This window comes from Bombus impatiens, unplaced genomic scaffold, assembly GCF_000188095.3.
Source record: "Bombus impatiens unplaced genomic scaffold, BIMP_2.2 scf_1311, whole genome shotgun sequence".
NCBI lineage: Eukaryota > Metazoa > Arthropoda > Insecta > Hymenoptera > Apidae > Bombus > Bombus impatiens.
In genome coordinates, this window is record NT_177730.1 from 39,055 (window position 1) to 57,772 (window position 18,718).

General features: G+C 35.4%; 4 protein-coding genes across 14 annotated transcripts in view; 2 read left to right on the forward strand and 2 right to left on the reverse strand.

Moving 5' to 3' along the window:
* The first annotated feature begins 3,312 nt into the window (after window positions 1-3,312).
* LOC100748429 (39S ribosomal protein L12, mitochondrial) lies at window positions 3,313-4,727 on the forward strand. The gene is made up of 4 exons (XM_003493798.4): window positions 3,313-3,503; window positions 3,758-3,998; window positions 4,086-4,214; window positions 4,294-4,727. Exons 1-4 carry the CDS (start codon window positions 3,433-3,435, stop codon window positions 4,408-4,410), a joined length of 558 nt encoding a protein of 185 aa, XP_003493846.1. The 5' UTR covers window positions 3,313-3,432; the 3' UTR covers window positions 4,411-4,727.
* A 388-nt stretch (window positions 4,728-5,115) lies between these two features.
* Window positions 5,116-10,194, forward strand: LOC100748547 (putative pyridoxal-dependent decarboxylase domain-containing protein 2). Of its 3 annotated transcripts, none has more exons than XM_012392197.3 (11): window positions 5,116-5,316; window positions 5,438-5,623; window positions 6,306-6,719; window positions 6,791-7,072; window positions 7,155-7,226; window positions 7,303-7,539; window positions 7,614-7,958; window positions 8,056-8,329; window positions 8,416-8,673; window positions 8,756-8,973; window positions 9,694-10,194. In XM_012392197.3, the coding sequence occupies exons 1-11, from the start codon at window positions 5,251-5,253 to the stop codon at window positions 9,733-9,735; spliced, it is 2,394 nt and encodes a 797-aa protein (XP_012247620.1). In that variant the 5' UTR covers window positions 5,116-5,250; the 3' UTR covers window positions 9,736-10,194. The 3 variants fall into 3 exon arrangements, 2 of the variants coding, with proteins under 2 accessions (XP_012247620.1, XP_012247617.1); XM_012392194.3 differs by having other exon boundaries at window positions 5,119-5,316; window positions 8,044-8,329; XR_001102696.3 differs by having other exon boundaries at window positions 5,120-5,316; window positions 8,044-8,329; window positions 8,756-9,197.
* A 3,841-nt stretch (window positions 10,195-14,035) lies between these two features.
* On the reverse strand, window positions 14,036-16,970 carry LOC117152377. Its single transcript, XM_033323912.1, has one exon. It carries the CDS (start codon window positions 16,845-16,847, stop codon window positions 16,590-16,592), a length of 258 nt encoding a protein of 85 aa, XP_033179803.1. The 5' UTR covers window positions 16,848-16,970; the 3' UTR covers window positions 14,036-16,589.
* The window catches only part of LOC100748668 (protein tweety), a 40,795-nt gene continuing 39,034 nt past the window's right edge, over window positions 16,958-18,718 (reverse strand). For 6 of the 9 annotated variants that reach the window (XM_024371423.2, XM_012392178.3, XM_024371420.2 and 3 more), the window contains 3 exons: window positions 18,546-18,718; window positions 17,167-17,360; window positions 16,958-17,086 (listed from right to left, as the gene is read on the reverse strand). In XM_024371423.2, the coding sequence (XP_024227191.1) occupies window positions 17,189-17,360; window positions 18,546-18,718 (345 nt within the window). In that variant the 3' untranslated portion in view covers window positions 16,958-17,086; window positions 17,167-17,188. The remainder of the gene's footprint in view (window positions 17,087-17,166; window positions 17,361-18,545) is intronic. The other 3 variants (XM_033323911.1, XM_024371427.2, XM_024371419.2) reach the window with 2 other exon arrangements.

Here is an 18,718-nt window from a genome sequence, read left to right on the forward strand (position 1 = left end):
GAGAGAGAGAGAGAGGGGGAGAGAGAGAGAGAGAGAGAGAGAGTGAGAGTGAGAGAGAGAGAGAGAGAGAGAGAGACGTTGAAAGCTGTAGTAACTTTGAAGGTAGTAAACCGTATACACATCCAACGATCTCGTCGACGGTGCTGGACAAGTTCGAATTAGACGCGAAAAGACTACTTTTTCTTTTCGTAGAATTCGCAAAAAGATAGGTAAAAGATGTTCTGAGGGAAGCTTCGGCGGAATGTTTGGGGAAGTTGGTAGAAGAATATGACGCGTGTAGCTTATCGATCGATGGGATGATAGATTCGTCCAGAACAAAGAAGAGACAATTTTGGAAAGAGTGAAATCTTTCTTATTTTCTGGCAGCTTTAGAGAATTACCGAAGCTCGATATTGCTTCGAGCAATCCAAATATGCGTAAAATATTTATTTTATACGGAACCTTCGCGCGTGACAATGCCGTTTCGCGTTCTTTGCAAGGAAGAAGAAGAACCGGAGGTTCTTTACCTCCAACCGAAGGTGATTAGGAAGTGTAATGGAACAAAGACTTTACAAACAATTATAAACGAACAATTATAAACGCGAGAACGAATTGGTAAGACGCGTGCATTAATGTGATAGTTGTGTATTTATTTGAGAGAAGAATGAAAAGTGTATAGATAAGACTAGTTCAAAACGTTTCCTCGATATGCCAGAAATCATCTTAAACTGTACATTGTCGTACAGTTTGTAAGTATGGCATGTTAGCCAATTACGTGACAGTAGGCTAGAACGATTTGCGTTTTTTTCGTTTGAATTATATATATATAAATATAAATATATACATATATATAAATATACATATTACGCACGAGGCGCGTAACTTTGTGCATTATATATATCGCAATATAATAGTTATGATAGTACGCGAAAGTTAAATAGTAACTTGATAAGATCCAATTAAGAGCCTGCATCCTGACAGTATTTAAATTCTCGCAACAAAAAAACTGAAATATAAGCTTAATTTACAGAAGCGTGGATCCGCGTTATCTACGAAATCCATAGATTTGTTATTATGCGTTAAAAGTAACTTATTCGTCTAGGTTATTCTTCCTGCTTTTTCATTTTTAAATGATTTAGGCAAAGAAAAATATATCACGATAGATTTTTCGAATACATTTGGTAATGATCTTTGTAGATAACCGCAACCTTTTTTATATTACAAAGTGTATCGATTATCGCTAGTCAAGCTCTTTCTACTTATCGAGCCCTTTTTACAGGAAATAGCGCATTTCAAATGTTCAAATGTTCAAATGTTCAAATGTTTATTTGTAATTAAGTAGTTGCCGAAGCAGATTTTACACTACTCGCTATTGTTCTCCGATTCTAGTTTAAGAAATCGTACCGATCCGTCTTCGTGTCGCAATTTCTAAACGTAGGTCCATCTTAGCGATTACCTAGCGAGCTTAAATCATAATCGTACCAATATATAGAGGAAAGAGAAGAAGATAAAAAGGAAAGGCAAAGATGCGGGTGCCTTTGAGATCTTGTTCAAGCTAGTCGTAACAATTAATCCGTCATATGCAAGGAGTATGTAATAGAACTCCAGGATTAATTATGTTCTCTTTTTTTTTCTTGCTACATACGAGAGAGTCAGACATCGAAGAAGCCTTATTATACATACATTAAATAATGAAACGCAGAAGTAATTATATAGGGCCAAGACTAATAGGATATAAGTTTTTTAACGTCACGCTACTCATGGTAGGATGTATAACTGTTCTGCGAGACAGTAATTTGTACCCAATTGTAGTTTTCGAAGAAACGCACTATTTCTATTCGACTAATGGACAGACAATTGATTCGTGGTTACCGACCCGTCCTTGAATCATCTTTGTACAGACTATTTTCTCTTTTTTCTTTCCTTTCTTCAACTGCCTGCAACCACATTATACAAACAATTCGAGGGACACCACGTTGATCATTATTCGTCTGTAATATTTATCCAACAACGTTGATGATTCCTTCCTTCCGTAATGCTACAGTAACGATAGATGTAAAAAAAACTGGTCACACATTGTTAAGGAGTTGTGTAAAGTTAGTTTAGGAGAATTGCTTAACGTGTTCACATCCTTCATATCATGTTTCCTTGAAGAATTGTTTGTAGGTTGATGTAATATAATTTGTACTTTATTTGGGGAAAGATTGATTAATTACATTTACTACTACACCAAGTTATTGAAATAACACGCTGATGTGCAGAGATGTAGAATTGTTCGAATACCTATTTTAAAAAGAGTAACGATACGACTTACGAGAAATTTTTTCATAAGAAATAAAGTGATAAAAAGAGAAGAAAAATCAACCCGAAAAATGTGTAAAGTTATAATTTAGTCTAAAATACTCTAATCAAAACGATTGATTGAATTCGAAAATAAGAGAGCACAAATTTTGTTTCTTGATGAAGAACTCGTCAAGTGATAAAAATGATGCACACTTGCAAGTAATAAAACTTGTGTATTAGTAAAGTGATTTATTCAATCTAAGAATTGTATAAAGAAAACTGTATTTTACAGTGCAGAATTGTATATTTCGTTGTATATTATTTTCACTCGATAATTGTTATGTATTCATACTGATCTGTGTACTGTATTTACGATCTTATATGTATTAATTTAAACGTAATTAATAAATATTTCCATTTCGTAAAAAATCTCGTAGACAACTATCTTTATTTAAAATAAATAAATTTAAAGATTGGAAAGTCTTTTTTGTACCTTTTTAACTAAATATACGATTATATATTTCCGATAGTTTTAATGTTTCTAATGTCCAATCAAAAATATAATATACGTATGTATTATGGCCGACGAGGCACAGACTACACGCGATATTCAATGCTTTGTCGTGAACCATGTTTGGGGTTCACCTGACCCCCCATATCATTTTCTTGTCGCATGCAACGTTATCGATTCAGTATAGTGTGAAATTACAAGTAACGTATAGAATAGAATAGTTTGCGAAGGAAATATAGAATCTTATACTTCTGTAACTGTTGAAACAGTGATTTTGTGCAGAACATGTTATATTCTTAACATTTTCTAGTTTAAATACGTCCCGACTGCATAAATTAATGTTCGTTTTTGAAACTATTAAATGAAGTTATTTTTTATTTTCGAACTATTAAGTAAACCGAAAATCTGAGCTTTTTAAACAGTAATTTTTTAATGCGTTTTAATACAACTATCGAATTATTACAAATCGGCTTTTATTTTACTATTTTCTAATGAAAACATTTTTATCATCAATGGTACTGTAGGCGTTATAAATTCTCTAAAATGATCCTAGATGTCGTGGTGAAACGTTTGATCCATTTATCATATCTTAACGTTTTCATTCTCATTGTTCGCTGTTTTTATGTGAAAAAAGTTTTAGTTTTATAAACCACTGTAAAATGAATATAATGCATACGTTACGATTTAGCTGTCAAAGGAATATCCATCAAATTCGCCAATTTCACAAATGGTACGAATTATTATGTTGAAAATATGCAATTTAGTGAAACGTGATTGCATAACCTCACTTTTCTGGGTGTCTTTAAACTACTATTTAATATATAAAATACAGTTCGAATAATTACATCAAAATGATGTAACACAGTATGATGAAACAAGTTGAATTGTAAAAAATGATGTGTCTATTTTACAATAGTAGTTTTTGTAGTTTTAGAAAATGATCGTTCACACTCTCTTAATTTTATTTTAATTCTTATGTTTTAGTATTATTCAACAATCAGAAGTTGCAGCTGCTGCTACAGCTAGTACAACTTCTGTGTCTGAGTCTGTTTCTACACAGCAAGAACCAGTTAATGCTAAAATAGAGATGATCGCTAATCACATTGTTTCCTTAAATCTTATAGAAGTAGCTCAATTGAGTGACTTACTTAAAAAGAGATTAAACTTGCCAGATGCACCTGTAATGCCTATGGGTGGTTTTGTTGGTGCTGCACCAAAAGTAGAAGTATATATGCTGCTATTATAAGAATTTCGTAAAGTTAAGAAAAATTATATACTTATACATATATGCATAAAAATTGTCTTGTTTCAGGAAGAGAGTGAAGAACCTCAAATAGTTCAAACTGCATTTACTATTAAACTTACTGCTTTTGATGAAAAAGAAAAGATTGCTCTAATAAAAGAGATGAAGAACATATTACCAGATTGTAATCTTGTTCAGGTAACTCTTTTGCCTTATATATTGTGTACAACAAAATCCTATCAAATTGATTAAAATTTGTAATTTTTTTTCTATACAGGCCAAAAAGTTTGTTGAGAGTGTACCAGCTACAATCAAATCTGATATCTCGAAAGAAGAGGCTGAAAAGATAAAGGAAATCGTCACCAAAGTTGGTGCTATAGTTGAAATTGTTTAATTCTTTATGTAAATATATACGGAAATTCATCTTCTATGGATTTAATAGAATTTTGTAATAAAGTAAGCATTTACAGGGATCCATTAAACAAAAATAAAACAATTCCACTATTTTTATCATTTTATCAACTTATTTTCCATGTTTTTGCGTACATTGTTCATAAGTAAATCTTACAAGTAAAGATTAACATTTAAGTGTACATTTAAATTATGCTTTACACTATTGTTTTTATAAAAAATTTTAATAATTTTAATCATATAAATAATTTAGAATTGTACAGAAAACCATAATGTGAAATAAAAAACTGTGCACTTTAATATTCATTTATTTAATATTATCAATTGCATGTTTTCAAATAAACGTAATTTCCATTTCTGCAAATTCTAATAAAATCGGAAAAAACGATTAAAAAAATTTAATCGCGTTAATAAGAGTTGTTTCTTCGAACATTTGCAAATAACTAACATATTTTCAATATTCATTCGAAGTCCTTCGTTTAAATTAAAAGCACATGTATGTTAATAAGCTGATACGTATGCAAAGTACTGCATTTCAGCTAATCAGCGAATTGAACAACTGGCACTGCGATAAAAGCCGTATCGATAAAATAAGGACCGTATCAACTAACTAGTCGTCTTTTCTTTAATTACCAGCTAATGCCAGAAGAAGAATACAAAATACTTTTATCGAACCTAAAGTGTATCGCGTTTCGAGGGTATACATCTATATAAAATCTATTTTTAATCGTAGAACGGAAATTGTGGGAATTTTGCTAGTGTTCAGCGGCGGTGAACGGAAGTCGAATTGCGACGGTACTGCGCCACGACGACTATTGCCACGATGGCTGAGGAGACTGACACAAACGATAAAGCGACGATGGAAAGTATAGCGCAAAACATACTCGAGGTTCGTGTCAGCCGTGATCAAGACAGTGCGTGATAACGTAATAGTAGCTTTCGAAGTGTCGAAAGAAATTTTGCTACCGACAATACCCTATTATCCCGGTCTTTTTCGATCAATTTGACAGGTCAGTACCGGAGGTGGGTCTACGTCGAACGAAGTAGCCGCATTAGAGTTTCAAGCCTCGCAGGTGATATCAAGGCTCGAGGAAGCTGTCGAGAAGGCAGCAGACGATGGCGGTACCACCTGGAACAATCCCTCTGGGTTCCTCTCGCAATCAAAAACTGCCGACGAAATATTAACTTTAATTCAGGTAGGTAAATACGACGCTAGCAGAAACCATTGATTCGCGGCTATTGGTTGTTTCCCTTAGATTTGCATGTTAATTGGTCGGTATAGCTCTGATTTTGGCGAATACTCGTCACGTGGGTCTATGATTGTTACGAATCGTTTAACTGTTCTTCTAGAATTGGAAGCTGCCGCTCTTTTTTCAATTATTTAAATTGAACGTATCTGCCAAAAAATGTAAAAATTTTCAAAAATTTTGACCCATTCATGTCAGGGCTTCAATTGAACGTATCTGCCAAAAAATGTAAAAATTTTCAAAAATTTTGATCCATTCATGTCAGGGCTTCAATTGAGCGTATCTGCCAAAAAATGTAAAAATTTTCAAAAATTTTGATCCATTCATGTCAGGGTTTCATTCTCACTTTTCATATATGATTTCGTGATGTTCTTACAAACATGTATCGATTTGTATTTATCTTTTATTGGATGTAGTAATAGATATATTAATTGTAATAGGTAAACATTATTCAATTTTCATTAAAATATACGTAATTTGAGTTACACTCACGACCATGTATTTATTATAATACAAATATATTTCTTGTTCATACATATATATTTCTTGTTCATACACATATATTTCTATTTAGTGATTGTAATTATACTCTTGGAAAAACTTGAAATTTAATTATAAATCATGCTTATAGGACTTGGTAATTCACGAAGACGCTCCCCAACCGGTGAAAGATGATACAACGGAAACGGCAACGAGTCAAGTGACTACCTTACCAACATTAACAGAGCCAGCAAAATTAGCGTTAATCGCACACACTGTTTCTGCTTACGCGCTCGCACTTCCAAAATCGCATGCTCAGAGATTAGCTGGCCGATTGGCCGCAGATACAACCAGATGGCTAAGTCATATTTTCCGTTTCGTCGATTGCGCTTCTTCGTTTCACGAAGATCACTTGGAAGGTTTAGTCAGAGTGACCAGGTTGGCTTTACACAGGAAATATCCCCGGTATATGGAGGAAGGTTTCACCGCGCTTGCGGCCTCACCACCTTTAATTTACAGTTCTGTGGCCGCACCTTTAGGTGTGGTTCAACATCTGTGCAAACAGGTATATAAACTTACAGTCTGATTCACAAAAAATGTGGGCGTATAACCATAGATTTGTGTTCTATTTTTTAGCTTTCTTTGCCACTCCATTGTGTAAGACCCATCCCCCATAACACAATGTTTGGATCGCGATATAGCATGGACGTGTCAGCTTTGGAACGCCGCCTCGCGGAAGACACGCAATCAAATAGCGTGACACCGCTCCTGGTATTGGCAGAGGCGGGATCAGTATTAACGGGACACTGCGACAATATCGCTAGATTGCGTGCAATTTGCGACAAGTACAATGTCTGGCTCCACCTTAGAGGTCATTCTTTAGCCGCGTTAGCGTTAAATAATTCTGCGAAGGATCTGGTGTGTTCATATTTAGTATTTATTTCATTTTATCCTTTAAGGTTAAAAGTGTGTAATATACGGACTTTTTCTTGATTTTCAGCCTTCGAAGATCGCAGATAGTGTTACGTTACCTCTTGGAATATGGCTTGGTATACCATCACTACCAGTAGTAGTATCCTTTTATACATATATACATTCGGTTGAAAAACTGTTTAGGTATTGTTGAAATTTTCTTAATGTATACATAGACACTGTATAGATTAACAGATACGAAAGGTGGTCGACCTACTCCAAGAGACACAACTTTGTCTCTGGTATCAGGTTTAATGACAGATTCGTTGTCAAGACGTTTACCGACTTTACCCTTGTGGGCCACTTTGCAAGTGTTAGGTAGAGATGGTGTACATAATAGATTAAAGAGATGCTTTTTGGCTGTGGAAGAATTATACAATAAAATTAAGAAATTTTCTTGCATAAGGATACTGGTAATTGATCCGAACAATGGTATCCTGTTCCATAATTCGAATTTTCGTTCCAAATCTTACGGTTTGTTTTCCAGAGTCAACCACCTGGAGGAGAAACAGGGTCGTATACCATAAACGAGCTCCTAACAAACCCCGTGAATAATCCACAACTATTCGAAGCTGTAGCCAGTGCATTAGTGTTTCAATTTGTACCTGCAGACAGGGATCCACAGACAACAGAACGTGTTCCTCCTTATTACGATAAATTAAATTCCTGGTTAGGACAAATTCTTCAAAGAGACATTGAAAACGTACAAATAGAGCTGTGTGAAATAGAGCATCATGGTATTGCGATTCGTATTTGTCCTCTAGAAAATCCAGACCAACCTCCTACGACCGAGGATATAGATAACGTAATAGCTTGTTTGGAACAGCAGATAGTGAGTATATTTTAAAAGTGACGGTCATATGCAGTTAAGGTAGTGACAATTATTTGTCAACTAACCACTGCCATTTGCATAATAGGAAATATTACAGGCAACGGTCGAGCATAAAGCAACGTTCGTGCGATTAGTCTCAGAAAATGACTCTTTACATTTGGTAGAAATGCCTGATTGGGCAGGTTTAGGCGGTGTACGATACGCACCTCCTACTTGGATCCACGTCATGACTGATCAGGCAAAAGAGGAATTGAACAGATTAAACACGCAATTAGTTGAAGCTTTACGGAACACAGACGCGGCATTTTCTCTAGGAGAAGGCGCCGACGGCTTAGCTTGTGTACGATTTGGTATGGTTACACAAGATACAGGTGAGCAAAGATTTACATTTCTTGTCCCACAGTTGATTTGAGTTTATCTAGCATGTGGACTTGAAACAAAATATAATTTTTCACAGATGTGGCCGAATTACTATCCTTAGTTCTACAAGTCGGTCAAAAAGTAGAAGCTAGCTCCAAGCTATTGGATACTATATCCGAAGTGGTGAAAAGAGGTATCGAAGCAGCACAGACGGACTTGGAAAGAGAAAATGCAGAAAAATTATGGCAAGAAGGTATTCTTAGACACGTGCCTGTCGTTGGAACTTTCGTCAATTGGTGGAGTCCACCCTCGAAAGAAACTGGAGTTCGTGGACGTAGTTTAAATTTACAAGCCGGTACATACTTTATTTACACGTTAAACTTCCTTTACGTATCCATAATTAATTAATTAGTCAATGACATATTTTTCGCATCCAGGAGTTGTCGAGAGTACAGAGAATATTTACAAATACCATATGCAATTGCAACCAAACTCCACGGTGATTAATGGATCTGGTGCTAGAACTCCACCACAGCCCCTTGTACAGACTCCAGTTGGCGCTGGTAGCCAAAGTCATAGTCGTTCATCGAGCCATTCCAGTTTACAGAGCGGAAAAAGTATCTCTGTAATCACAAATACCGTACCCCACCCGCAGGTAAAAGAAGAATCCGGTGAGGTGAAGTCGTAGTAAACATTAAACGATACGATTAATCGAAGAAGATTCAGTTCGTTAAGTTCAAATCTCTGAACTTGACAAAGGAGCGATGCTCTAGGTGAAACGATCGAGCGTTTTCGGTAGAAGCTACCCTTTACATTCTCAGAGCACAGCAAAAGAATTAGCGTTTCTAAAGCGTTGAGGAGCTTAATAAATCGACAAAGGTAAAGCCACGCTGTCCTTTCTGTCGTTCTTTCTTCAATAAACTATTTTATGCTACTTTTCTGTCATCTTGGATTAGTCGTATTATTTTTTCTATTTTATCCGTTTTATTACTTTCATCGACAATTTAATTTCATGGATACTAGCAAGATCTATCGAAGATGGCTTGTGTACTTATTAGACTGATAATAAGCAAAGATGTTAATCTTACTACGAGTTAATTTGGCAACAAGTGATAACTGTTCCTCATTCATTAAAGTATTTCTCTCGTAGCACAATAATCAGAAGCGTATCTTCTTACTTTCATAACGCAACATGAAAAGAGTTGCCTTTAAATTTTTAGTTTATCGAATGAGTATCGATTTTACAACAAAACTACATAAATTGAACAGCTGACTATTTAAGTTTCCAACAACAGTGTTTTACATCGATATGTACACATACATTCTGAATAAGTTTATCAATCAAACTTAAATTTTTCCACATTTTACTTTACAGACTACATTTTTTACATTTTATTTGCGAGTTCTTTCTTCATGAAGCACAACATACATTAAGAACGGAAAAAAGACACATACATAATAAAGTCGCGATTGCTTCGAGCATTTAAAAAAGAAGGTATTACGCACGCGTTGTAAAATTTATTCGAGAAAATTAAGCTTTTCTTTAAGCATCTAACAAAGCGTGTAAAAAAAGAAGGAAAATCAGAACAATGTTCCGATATTAGAACGATAACCAAAGAGAGAGAGAGAGCGATAATGTAGAGTTACATTCAAGAAATTTGGATTGTTACGATGTAATAATGTGTAATTTGCAACGGAATAGGAATTACTTAGTTCTGTTGTGTTAAAAAACCATAAGAAATACGTTCACATTATTACAGTATTCGGTAAATTGTTGATAGCTACATTGAATGGAAAGAAATTAAATTATATGTATATTTATGTACCAAAATTGTTTTAATAAAGTACTGCAATTCAATAAATGATCTTAACATAACTTCAAGTTTTTGAGTGCTTTTTTAAATTGAAATTAACATTTTTTTAAAGATATAGAACATTTCCTCGAAAGGGACAAAGGAATCTAGATTGTTACATGTAATTAGGAAATTACGTATAGATGGCATTCAAGAGAATATAAGATGTAATTATTATATCTTTTTTTTAACGACTTTTTAAAGATCCAGGACAATTTTCCATTGTTTCATCGATTAAAAATCAAACATCCATCTAAAAGGAGTATGCTTTGTACAGATTATACACCGTAGAGGGGGCAGTGGTGTTATTTAAACGTAGACAACGGTGGATCTTATGTCTTTTTATTTTCTCTCTTCATAATATTCGTGTTACCATTACAATAGGAGGAATTAAGTCTGGAATATGGCAATTAGACGTAATTCGCAATGCACAAAAACGGTATCGATTAACGAGTTTCGTTTTGCTCTTTATATATGCCTCTCAAAGAATTCTCTTTACAATACACGCTTGAGAATGCATCTTTCCGCGCGTACAAAAACACCATAGAAATCTTAAACTTACGTAAAATCTCAATAGCCTCTGCACACTTTGTGACTAAACCTCTTTCGTACGTCGAGAGAGAAGAAACACAAGAACAAAGGGGCGATACCCTCTATTATTTTCGTGAATCGATATTTCCAAGGTCCAAAGATCTCAGTTGCACTTCATTTTCTTTCTTTTTGGTCGAACGAACGAACGAACGAACGTGTTCATCGATGTACACCGAACGATCGCGTTAAAATTTCTTTCATTCGAGTGCGTACATTATATCTTGAACTGTACAGTGTGTGCAATTCGGTGCGATATTTCTTTTTCCCAACAAATCGACTGTTTCTTAGCTGTAATTTATGCGTGTAAGATATAAAACGATTATTTATTAAATGTGATACTAATCGATTAAATGCTGTTTGATATTCGAATAGATAGTATTGAGAAGTTCGTAAACGATAATTTTACATTTATTGCTGAGATTTGATCCGTGAAATCATACACACTGTATAGTCTATTATACGAACAAAATTTATCGAATCTAAACTTTCTAGTTCTAAGTGGCGAATATTTCTCGCGCGATGTTTGCGTCGAACGAATATCAAGTTTTTCAGAATTTCAGTTTTAATTAAATTAAATTATCAACGAAAATTCGTCAATATCCGTGTTCGAAAGAAATTGTGATTATCGTGTTAAAGGATCTATTTCGTGTAAAGAGAACGTGCGCGTTCCAACAAGACGTTATCTCATTGGAAAACGACACCTTTCGAGAATCGATCGTACATTCGTCATGGATCCAGCTTTGGAAAATTAGCCCTCGTGAAAATCGAAACGTTATATCGTTCGATAATCTTGACGTTTGATTTGTTTTTCCTTATCATCTAATCTCATTAAAGGTTCTTCGTTCAATTAATTAAAAAGTTTCATAGGCCAGAACAATGCACCGATTAGAGAAGATTTTTTTACGTCCTATATTCGTACTATATTTCCACTATATATATCAACGCCTCTGAAAATAATTAGTTCTCTCTCGCTCTCTCCCTATCATACATTCGTACGCATATAACTCTCTTTCACGCCACTTACACTGTATCAAAATGATGCGAAAAATTAAATACGGTTGTACTCATCGGAAAAAGTGGTTCTCAATTTGATCTCGTGCAGGTTGCTGCTCGATACAATGATACAAATTGACAAAGGATTAGAATTAAAGTTTCGTCAACGACCATCTAGACTACGTGCACGTATATTTAGAATTTATCGATATTTTCGAGTCTCTCTCGCGAATCCGTGGATCTGCCCTCCTCTTTGAGAGACGAGGATTTACTCAGACTTTCGTGTCAGGCCGATTCTGATTAGAACATACAAAGATATTTTCGAGAAGAAAATACAAGATAGTCTTCCCTTTTTATCATACGATCTTCTCAAATCGTGCAAAGATATTTGTTTCGTAAATCCGGAAAATACCGTGTTGATCCCGTTTGCGCGTTTTTTTAACAGTCTTGAAGACGACAGAGACTGGTCAAGGTTTTTCTTTCGACTGTCTCGCGTCGACTGTGTTCATACAGTGTCTTTCTACGTTAACTCTTTATTCTTTGCTCCCCACTTTTGTTTAACCTACTAGAACTTAAATACTCTATCATTTGATTAATTAAAAATTTTAAATAATACTCGATACTCTCGATACTGAGCGACAACGATGCGATGGAGTCAATAAAATATACGATAGAAAATAAAAATACTTTTTATTTTTAAATTATTCGCAAAGAATCTCTAGTTAATCTTTATTAAAATAAGACGAAAATAAAAATATATACACTTTTACATAAAAAGATATTGCAGTATACAAGATATATATATATATATCTATATATATATATATATATATATATATTTATATATATATATTATATATATATTATCCAACCCCATCGTATCAGCCGAAACTCAAAAGGGACATATGAAGGTCATCGTATGATGTCGCTCGTGTTTTGCTTCACGTACTCGAGATTACTAACTTCGCTTAAAATCTAAGAACGACGAGAAATTCATTTGGATCCAAAGATTTTCCCTTGCCAGCTAAATTCTTCCTCATCGATAGTTAATTAAGTAGAATATTTAAAATTAAGGGAAATACATCAATTCAAGGTATAACGAACTCTTCTAAAAAAAAAAACGTTTGAAAAATTGAGCCATGTGGAAAGGTTTTGGCAAGAAACTCTGTCGTATGCAACTGCCGGACAAAGTCGAACGTGTACGAAAAGAAAAACCTTTGTTTTTCTCACTGACTAGGATGTTCCTTTTCTTCGATAAATTCAAGAAAACGAAGTTCACATATACACACACATACGCACGCTCTAATTCGTTTCCGATCTCGTTCGTCGATTCGATCTTAAGATTATGATCAATTAATGACTAAATCTATGTGTCGCTATACTCTAATATTATCCAACCCCATCGTATCAGCCGAAACTCAAAAGGGACATATGAAGGTCATCGTATGATGTCGCTCGTGTTTTGCTTCACGTACTCGAGATTACTAACTTCGCTTAAAATCTAAGAACGACGAGAAATTCATTTGGATCCAAAGATTTTCCCTTGCCAGCTAAATTCTTCCTCATCGATAGTTAATTAAGTAGAATATTTAAAATTAAGGGAAATACATCAATTCAAGGTATAACGAACTCTTCTAAAAAAAAAAACGTTTGAAAAATTGAGCCATGTGGAAAGGTTTTGGCAAGAAACTCTGTCGTATGCAACTGCCGGACAAAGTCGAACGTGTACGAAAAGAAAAACCTTTGTTTTTCTCACTGACTAGGATGTTCCTTTTCTTCGATAAATTCAAGAAAACGAAGTTCACATATACACACACATACGCACGCTCTAATTCGTTTCCGATCTCGTTCGTCGATTCGATCTTAAGATTATGATCAATTAATGACTAAATCTATGTGTCGCTATACTCTATGCACTTTATGCACTTTAATAAATATTACAACTATGTACAATGGATCAAACGTGTTTATACCTAATCATGCTTTTTCTACCTACACCGTTTCTATGCTCGTTGCGAACAGTGAACGTAAAATCGTATTTCCTCCTCTAAACTCTCTTGATAATATCGTGTAAACGTAAACGAATAGTAAAACATTTCTTCGGTAATGGCGGCTCTCCTTCTCAGCGATATCGCCGCTCGTTTCCCCTCCCTTGTTCCTCCTTACAAGCGAAGAAACGATAAGAAACGAAAGAAAACGGCAGAGGAGAACGATATTATCTCTGTGTAAAATTTGTAACACCTAAATTTAAGTTATATCACACGTACATCTTCTTGTTCCTTCTTCCTTTTTCATTCCATTTTCTTTTTTTTTTTTTTTGTTCTTCCTCGCATTTCCTCGGCAACCTTATACGCCTATCGTATTACTGCCTATTTACACACGTTTTCGCTGAATAGGATGCGGAATATAAAGTCGTCCGCTGGTTCGTTGCAATTATCTTCACCAATCGCGAATGATCTCGTTCGGACACCTTCAACTAGGAGTACCGTTACAAGGAAGACTTTGCGCTCCGCAAATAATTCAATCTCGACTTTTTGCTTTATTTCCTATTCGGTTGAAAATCACCGATATTACGAAAACTTTGTTCTGATCGACGAGAATACCATCATCGAGCAACGATAGTTGCTTCCAATATATTTGCGAATAATATCTCACTGAACTTTTTAAACAGTAAATATACAAAGAGAAAGAAGAGAAAAAAATGTTCTGACTGTCGATAATTCCTTCGTTCAAATTTTATGATCTAAATTAACATCGTGTGTGTGTGTGTGTGTGTGTGTGTGGGAGCGCACGCGCGCGCGTGTGTGTAAATCATAGATTAATTGGTATTCTCATCGATCTATCCTTCAAGATCCCAACATCCCTCTGGCTCGAAGGATAAATTCGTGAAATGCAATCTGGATACTCGATATCGATACACCAGATGATTCTAGAACTTTCGTCACATATAAAAAATGAAAAAAGACCTGACGTACATAACGCTTGCGCTTTCACCGTGTTTGTACTTAAAAACGTATGCTTGCCTGAGTATTGGCAGAATTTTTTGTTTCTTCTTTTTAATCCGTTTCTTCAACGGTTATCGTTAGTTTTCTCGTTTCGGTTCATCGTGATGTATTTTGCGATAGAAATTCACGAACACTCATCGTCTCGTTGCGAACTTTAAATATTAACGTTGATAAATATACATACACATATATATATAATATATAATATATATATTTATATATATATTTATATATTCATATCACTCGTTCTGTATTTCGTGCGGTAACTTCTTATGTTAATATGTATATACTTATCTCGCAAACGTATAAACTGTATACTGAGATGGTTCACCGAAAAATCAATGATAATTCTGTCTCGTGCTTTCTTCGATAAAAAGTATACAAAAGTATATAAAAATTGTGTCGTGGAATATCGTTTACATTTGGTATAATCGCCATATAATTCGTGTAAAAAGTTGTTCAAAAAGTTTCATCTTTACAGCTCGGTACGATATCGTTAATTTAAAAGGAGACGGAACTGAAATGTCGGAATGAGATGACTTTGCGTGGGCGAGTAACGATGCACGTAGCTTAGAACGATTATATATAAGAGAAAGTAGTAGGCCACGATAACGACTAAAAATTAACAGCATAAATTATCTCCATGAACATGAAACGTTCAAACGGAACTTAACAAATTTCCAGCATCTTCAAAGATGCCTGATAAACGTGTTCTCTGCATCTTCCTTGTAGGCGATTTATACATACTAATACTTTATGTATACAGTTGTGCTTTCTTGTGTGATGTTAATGAAAATGAATAATTAACAAGCAATAATAAATATGGCAATCAACTTCTTTGTTCGCATAATCTATCATTCGTCTGCTCGATCAAGAAGCAATAATCATTTACAGAATAAACTAACGTAGAATGATAAGAATAACTGTACATGATATACAATTACGAAGTCTCGGACATACAAGACTTCGCAGATCTAAATATTCATTGTTTCGAACAAATAAACGATAAGAAGAAAAGTGATCGTATTAGTGTTCTCCAAGTTTCCACAGGAAAATTCCATATAGTAATATTCATGTAAATATACTTCGATTATCAATGTAAATGAATCCTTTTTACCTTTTCTAATCGCTTTTCAATTTCAGCGCAAATTTTTACAATGCGGTATACATCATCCCGCTGGTGATCTTTCCGATTCTAAAATTCTTTTTTGCCCCCATTTTTCCTAACTCACATTACTCGCCGACCTTCTCGATTGGGTCGCCACTCCTGCTTGCACAACTATCTTCGTCGAAACTCTTACACGTTGGTATAGCAATTCCTTTATTGTTTTTCATCCTTTTCGTTTGTGAAACTGATGAGAAATATTAAATGTGCGAATGGTTATCGTATAGTTACAAAACATGTATGATCTTACTCTTTCTCCCCTTTTGTTTTGATTCCCCGAAAATTCTGAATATCGTTGCGGAAAGCATGGGTGAAAACTCTAGCTGCGCAGTTTCCACCGATTGTACTCTTAAAACGTAGACCCTTTATGAAATCTTACGTTTAAACGTATATAAATGTTCGTGATTCTTATCAAAAGTTACCAAACGGTTGAGCCATTCTTCTTCGGGTTTAGCGTATAAAATAAGAACGCATATATGAAAATATGCACGTTGGTGCTTGGTCGCTTTCAAAAGGAGTCCCTTGGGACAATGATATTGTGCATTGACGATTTAAATTTTTTAATAGACATTGAATGAAAGTGACCACAGCGAACTTTCCATCGGACGATATTCCAAAAATCTTAATAATGGCAGTTTTTATGCGTTTGGTGTGTCGTTTGATTTTATAACTCTGTTACGGAGTACAAATTGGGATCGCTACCCTGTACTTGACTCAACGTCGCCACCGTTGACTTGTTTTCTTGCCTCGATTGCGCTCGATTGTACGTTCCGTACATATTTGGTACAGCATTGTTTTGCGTCGTACCGTTGAACTGATTCCTAGTGAAATTTCTATCTAATGTTCGCACCTGATCTTGCATTTGGTCTTGAATCCGAATGTTTGGCGTCTTGTTTCGCACCAGGGATCGAAATTGATTCATATTGGTCTGCGAACGAGACTCGAACTCCCAGGTCGGTTGACTACTGGGATTTGGTGGCAACGGGCGATTCTGATTCCAAGCTGGAGTCGGGCCTCTTTTTAGATTCGCTAGATTCTTCGGGTCTAGAGTCTGTGTTTTGCGAGAGTCTTGGAACGTGGCCAGATGAGCAGGTCCGTGAGAGTTGTGAGACAGGGTACCGGTGAAGGACGCCACGCTTGGTGTCCAAGGTGGTTCTCTACCTACGATTCCAAAACAGAATCTTCATTTCAAAATTTGAAACTTGTATTTAAATTAAAGAAAAGATTAACAGTGAAATTACCGGGCCCTGCGGGGGCGTGCCCTCAGTAAAAGTCACTGGACTCGAGGGTCTTGCATTGTTTGCTCAAAGTCGCGTACTGGCCAGGTTGATCTCCGAGCCCAGAACGGTGCTCAGCTCGTCCACCTGTCGATTGCTGATTATGCTGAGACGATTTGTGATCCCCGCCTCCTCCGCTCCCGTTAATACCCCCACCTCTGTAAATGGCAAATCGAAACGAACAAAGTTGCAGCATTATCTTTCTCTCGGACGGTTCTCTGATGTCTAATTCCTATCAAGAAAACTCTGTATCATTCGTTCATCTCGTAAAATAATCTAAACATGAACGTTATGAAAAATGAAAACACGCGCAAAAGCATACTATCGCTAATGTTTTCATGTATAGAAAAAAGGCAAAAACGAACTCTCTTCCTTGCTTTAAACATCGATTAGAAAAAGTAATGGAGAAAATTGAGAAACATATCTATATGAATATTTAAAAAAATTTGAACTGACAGAATGCTGTAAGAACACCAAAGAGGAAACCAAACGATTGTACAGTTATTGTCCTGAAATATAATTGGCGATAACCATGATTAATTCGTCTTCAAGCGATTATGTGATTTCGTTCATTTCATTGTAAAGGTTGAAAGATCAATAGCTGTACCATATTGTTTGCATTATTGCCACCAGAGTGTTGTGAACAATTAAAGCAACATTCAGACCTAACATAGTATCTATCGACATAAACAAATCACATCGTAAACCGTAAACTGAATTGATTCAACACACTGGTAAAAATAGAAAATTAATGCATCTCATAAAATCCAATAAAAAACACATCGTCTATGTAAAGCGAACAAGTAAAGATTTGATGTAACATCTGTACGTTCGTTAATATGAAATAACTATGTAATTCACAATTGATCCGTTTAAAATTTCATGGTTCTCACATCAAGTCTTCAATTTGATGACAGTTATGAAAAGGGATTAAGTGCCAACTTTTTGTACTAAACTTAATTTAACACCCATCGCATGATCCGAAAGAACAATCGTCATAAAACTAAATCCCACTTCAAACCGCATCGTAAAATTAATTTGACGAACTGTCGCAGTTCACTTAACGTTCAACCTTTATCGTATTAAATGCAGCTCCATAATTACCCCGTTTATGAAGCTGAAGTTTAATAATCTGGTACTACTTAAATTCACGTTCTTACTAGCCCACTTACGGTCTTCCCATTAACTCGAAATTATGGCTTGATAACTTCCACGTTAATAACTATCTTCGTTGAGCGTTCTCCCCCTAAACCGACGTTTACTTGAGAAACCGGAAGGTTTCGTGTACGATAAAGGTAGACGACAGCTAATAAATGAAACCGAATAAAATCTCATGCACAAACTTTAGCATGCTCTCGTGCAGCTGACGTGCTCGAGCAGTCGCAGTAGCGTAGGACGGCGGGGGCGGCGTTAGCAAGAGAGGCTGCTTAATGGTATTTTGAGTGCCATGAGCATTCGGATAAAATACAGAAGGGGCTGTAGGCGGGTACGACCCTTGGCCTCGAAGGGTCCGCGC

Coding starts and splice junctions, on each gene's coding strand:
- LOC100748429 (XM_003493798.4), top strand. CDS start 3,433: ATGAATATAATGCATACGTTACGATTTAGCTGTCAAAGGAATATCCAT. Junction 3,999..4,085: donor GTGCTGCACCAAAAGTAGAA/GTATATATGCTG, acceptor GTCTTGTTTCAG/GAAGAGAGTGAAGAACCTCA. Junction 4,215..4,293: donor CAGATTGTAATCTTGTTCAG/GTAACTCTTTTG, acceptor TTTTCTATACAG/GCCAAAAAGTTTGTTGAGAG.
- LOC100748547 (XM_012392194.3), top strand. CDS start 5,251: ATGGCTGAGGAGACTGACACAAACGATAAAGCGACGATGGAAAGTATA. Junction 6,720..6,790: donor TTCAACATCTGTGCAAACAG/GTATATAAACTT, acceptor TCTATTTTTTAG/CTTTCTTTGCCACTCCATTG. Junction 8,974..9,693: donor ATACCGTACCCCACCCGCAG/GTAAAAGAAGAA, acceptor TTTACTTTACAG/ACTACATTTTTTACATTTTA.
- LOC117152377 (XM_033323912.1), bottom strand. CDS start 16,847: ATGAATCAATTTCGATCCCTGGTGCGAAACAAGACGCCAAACATTCGG.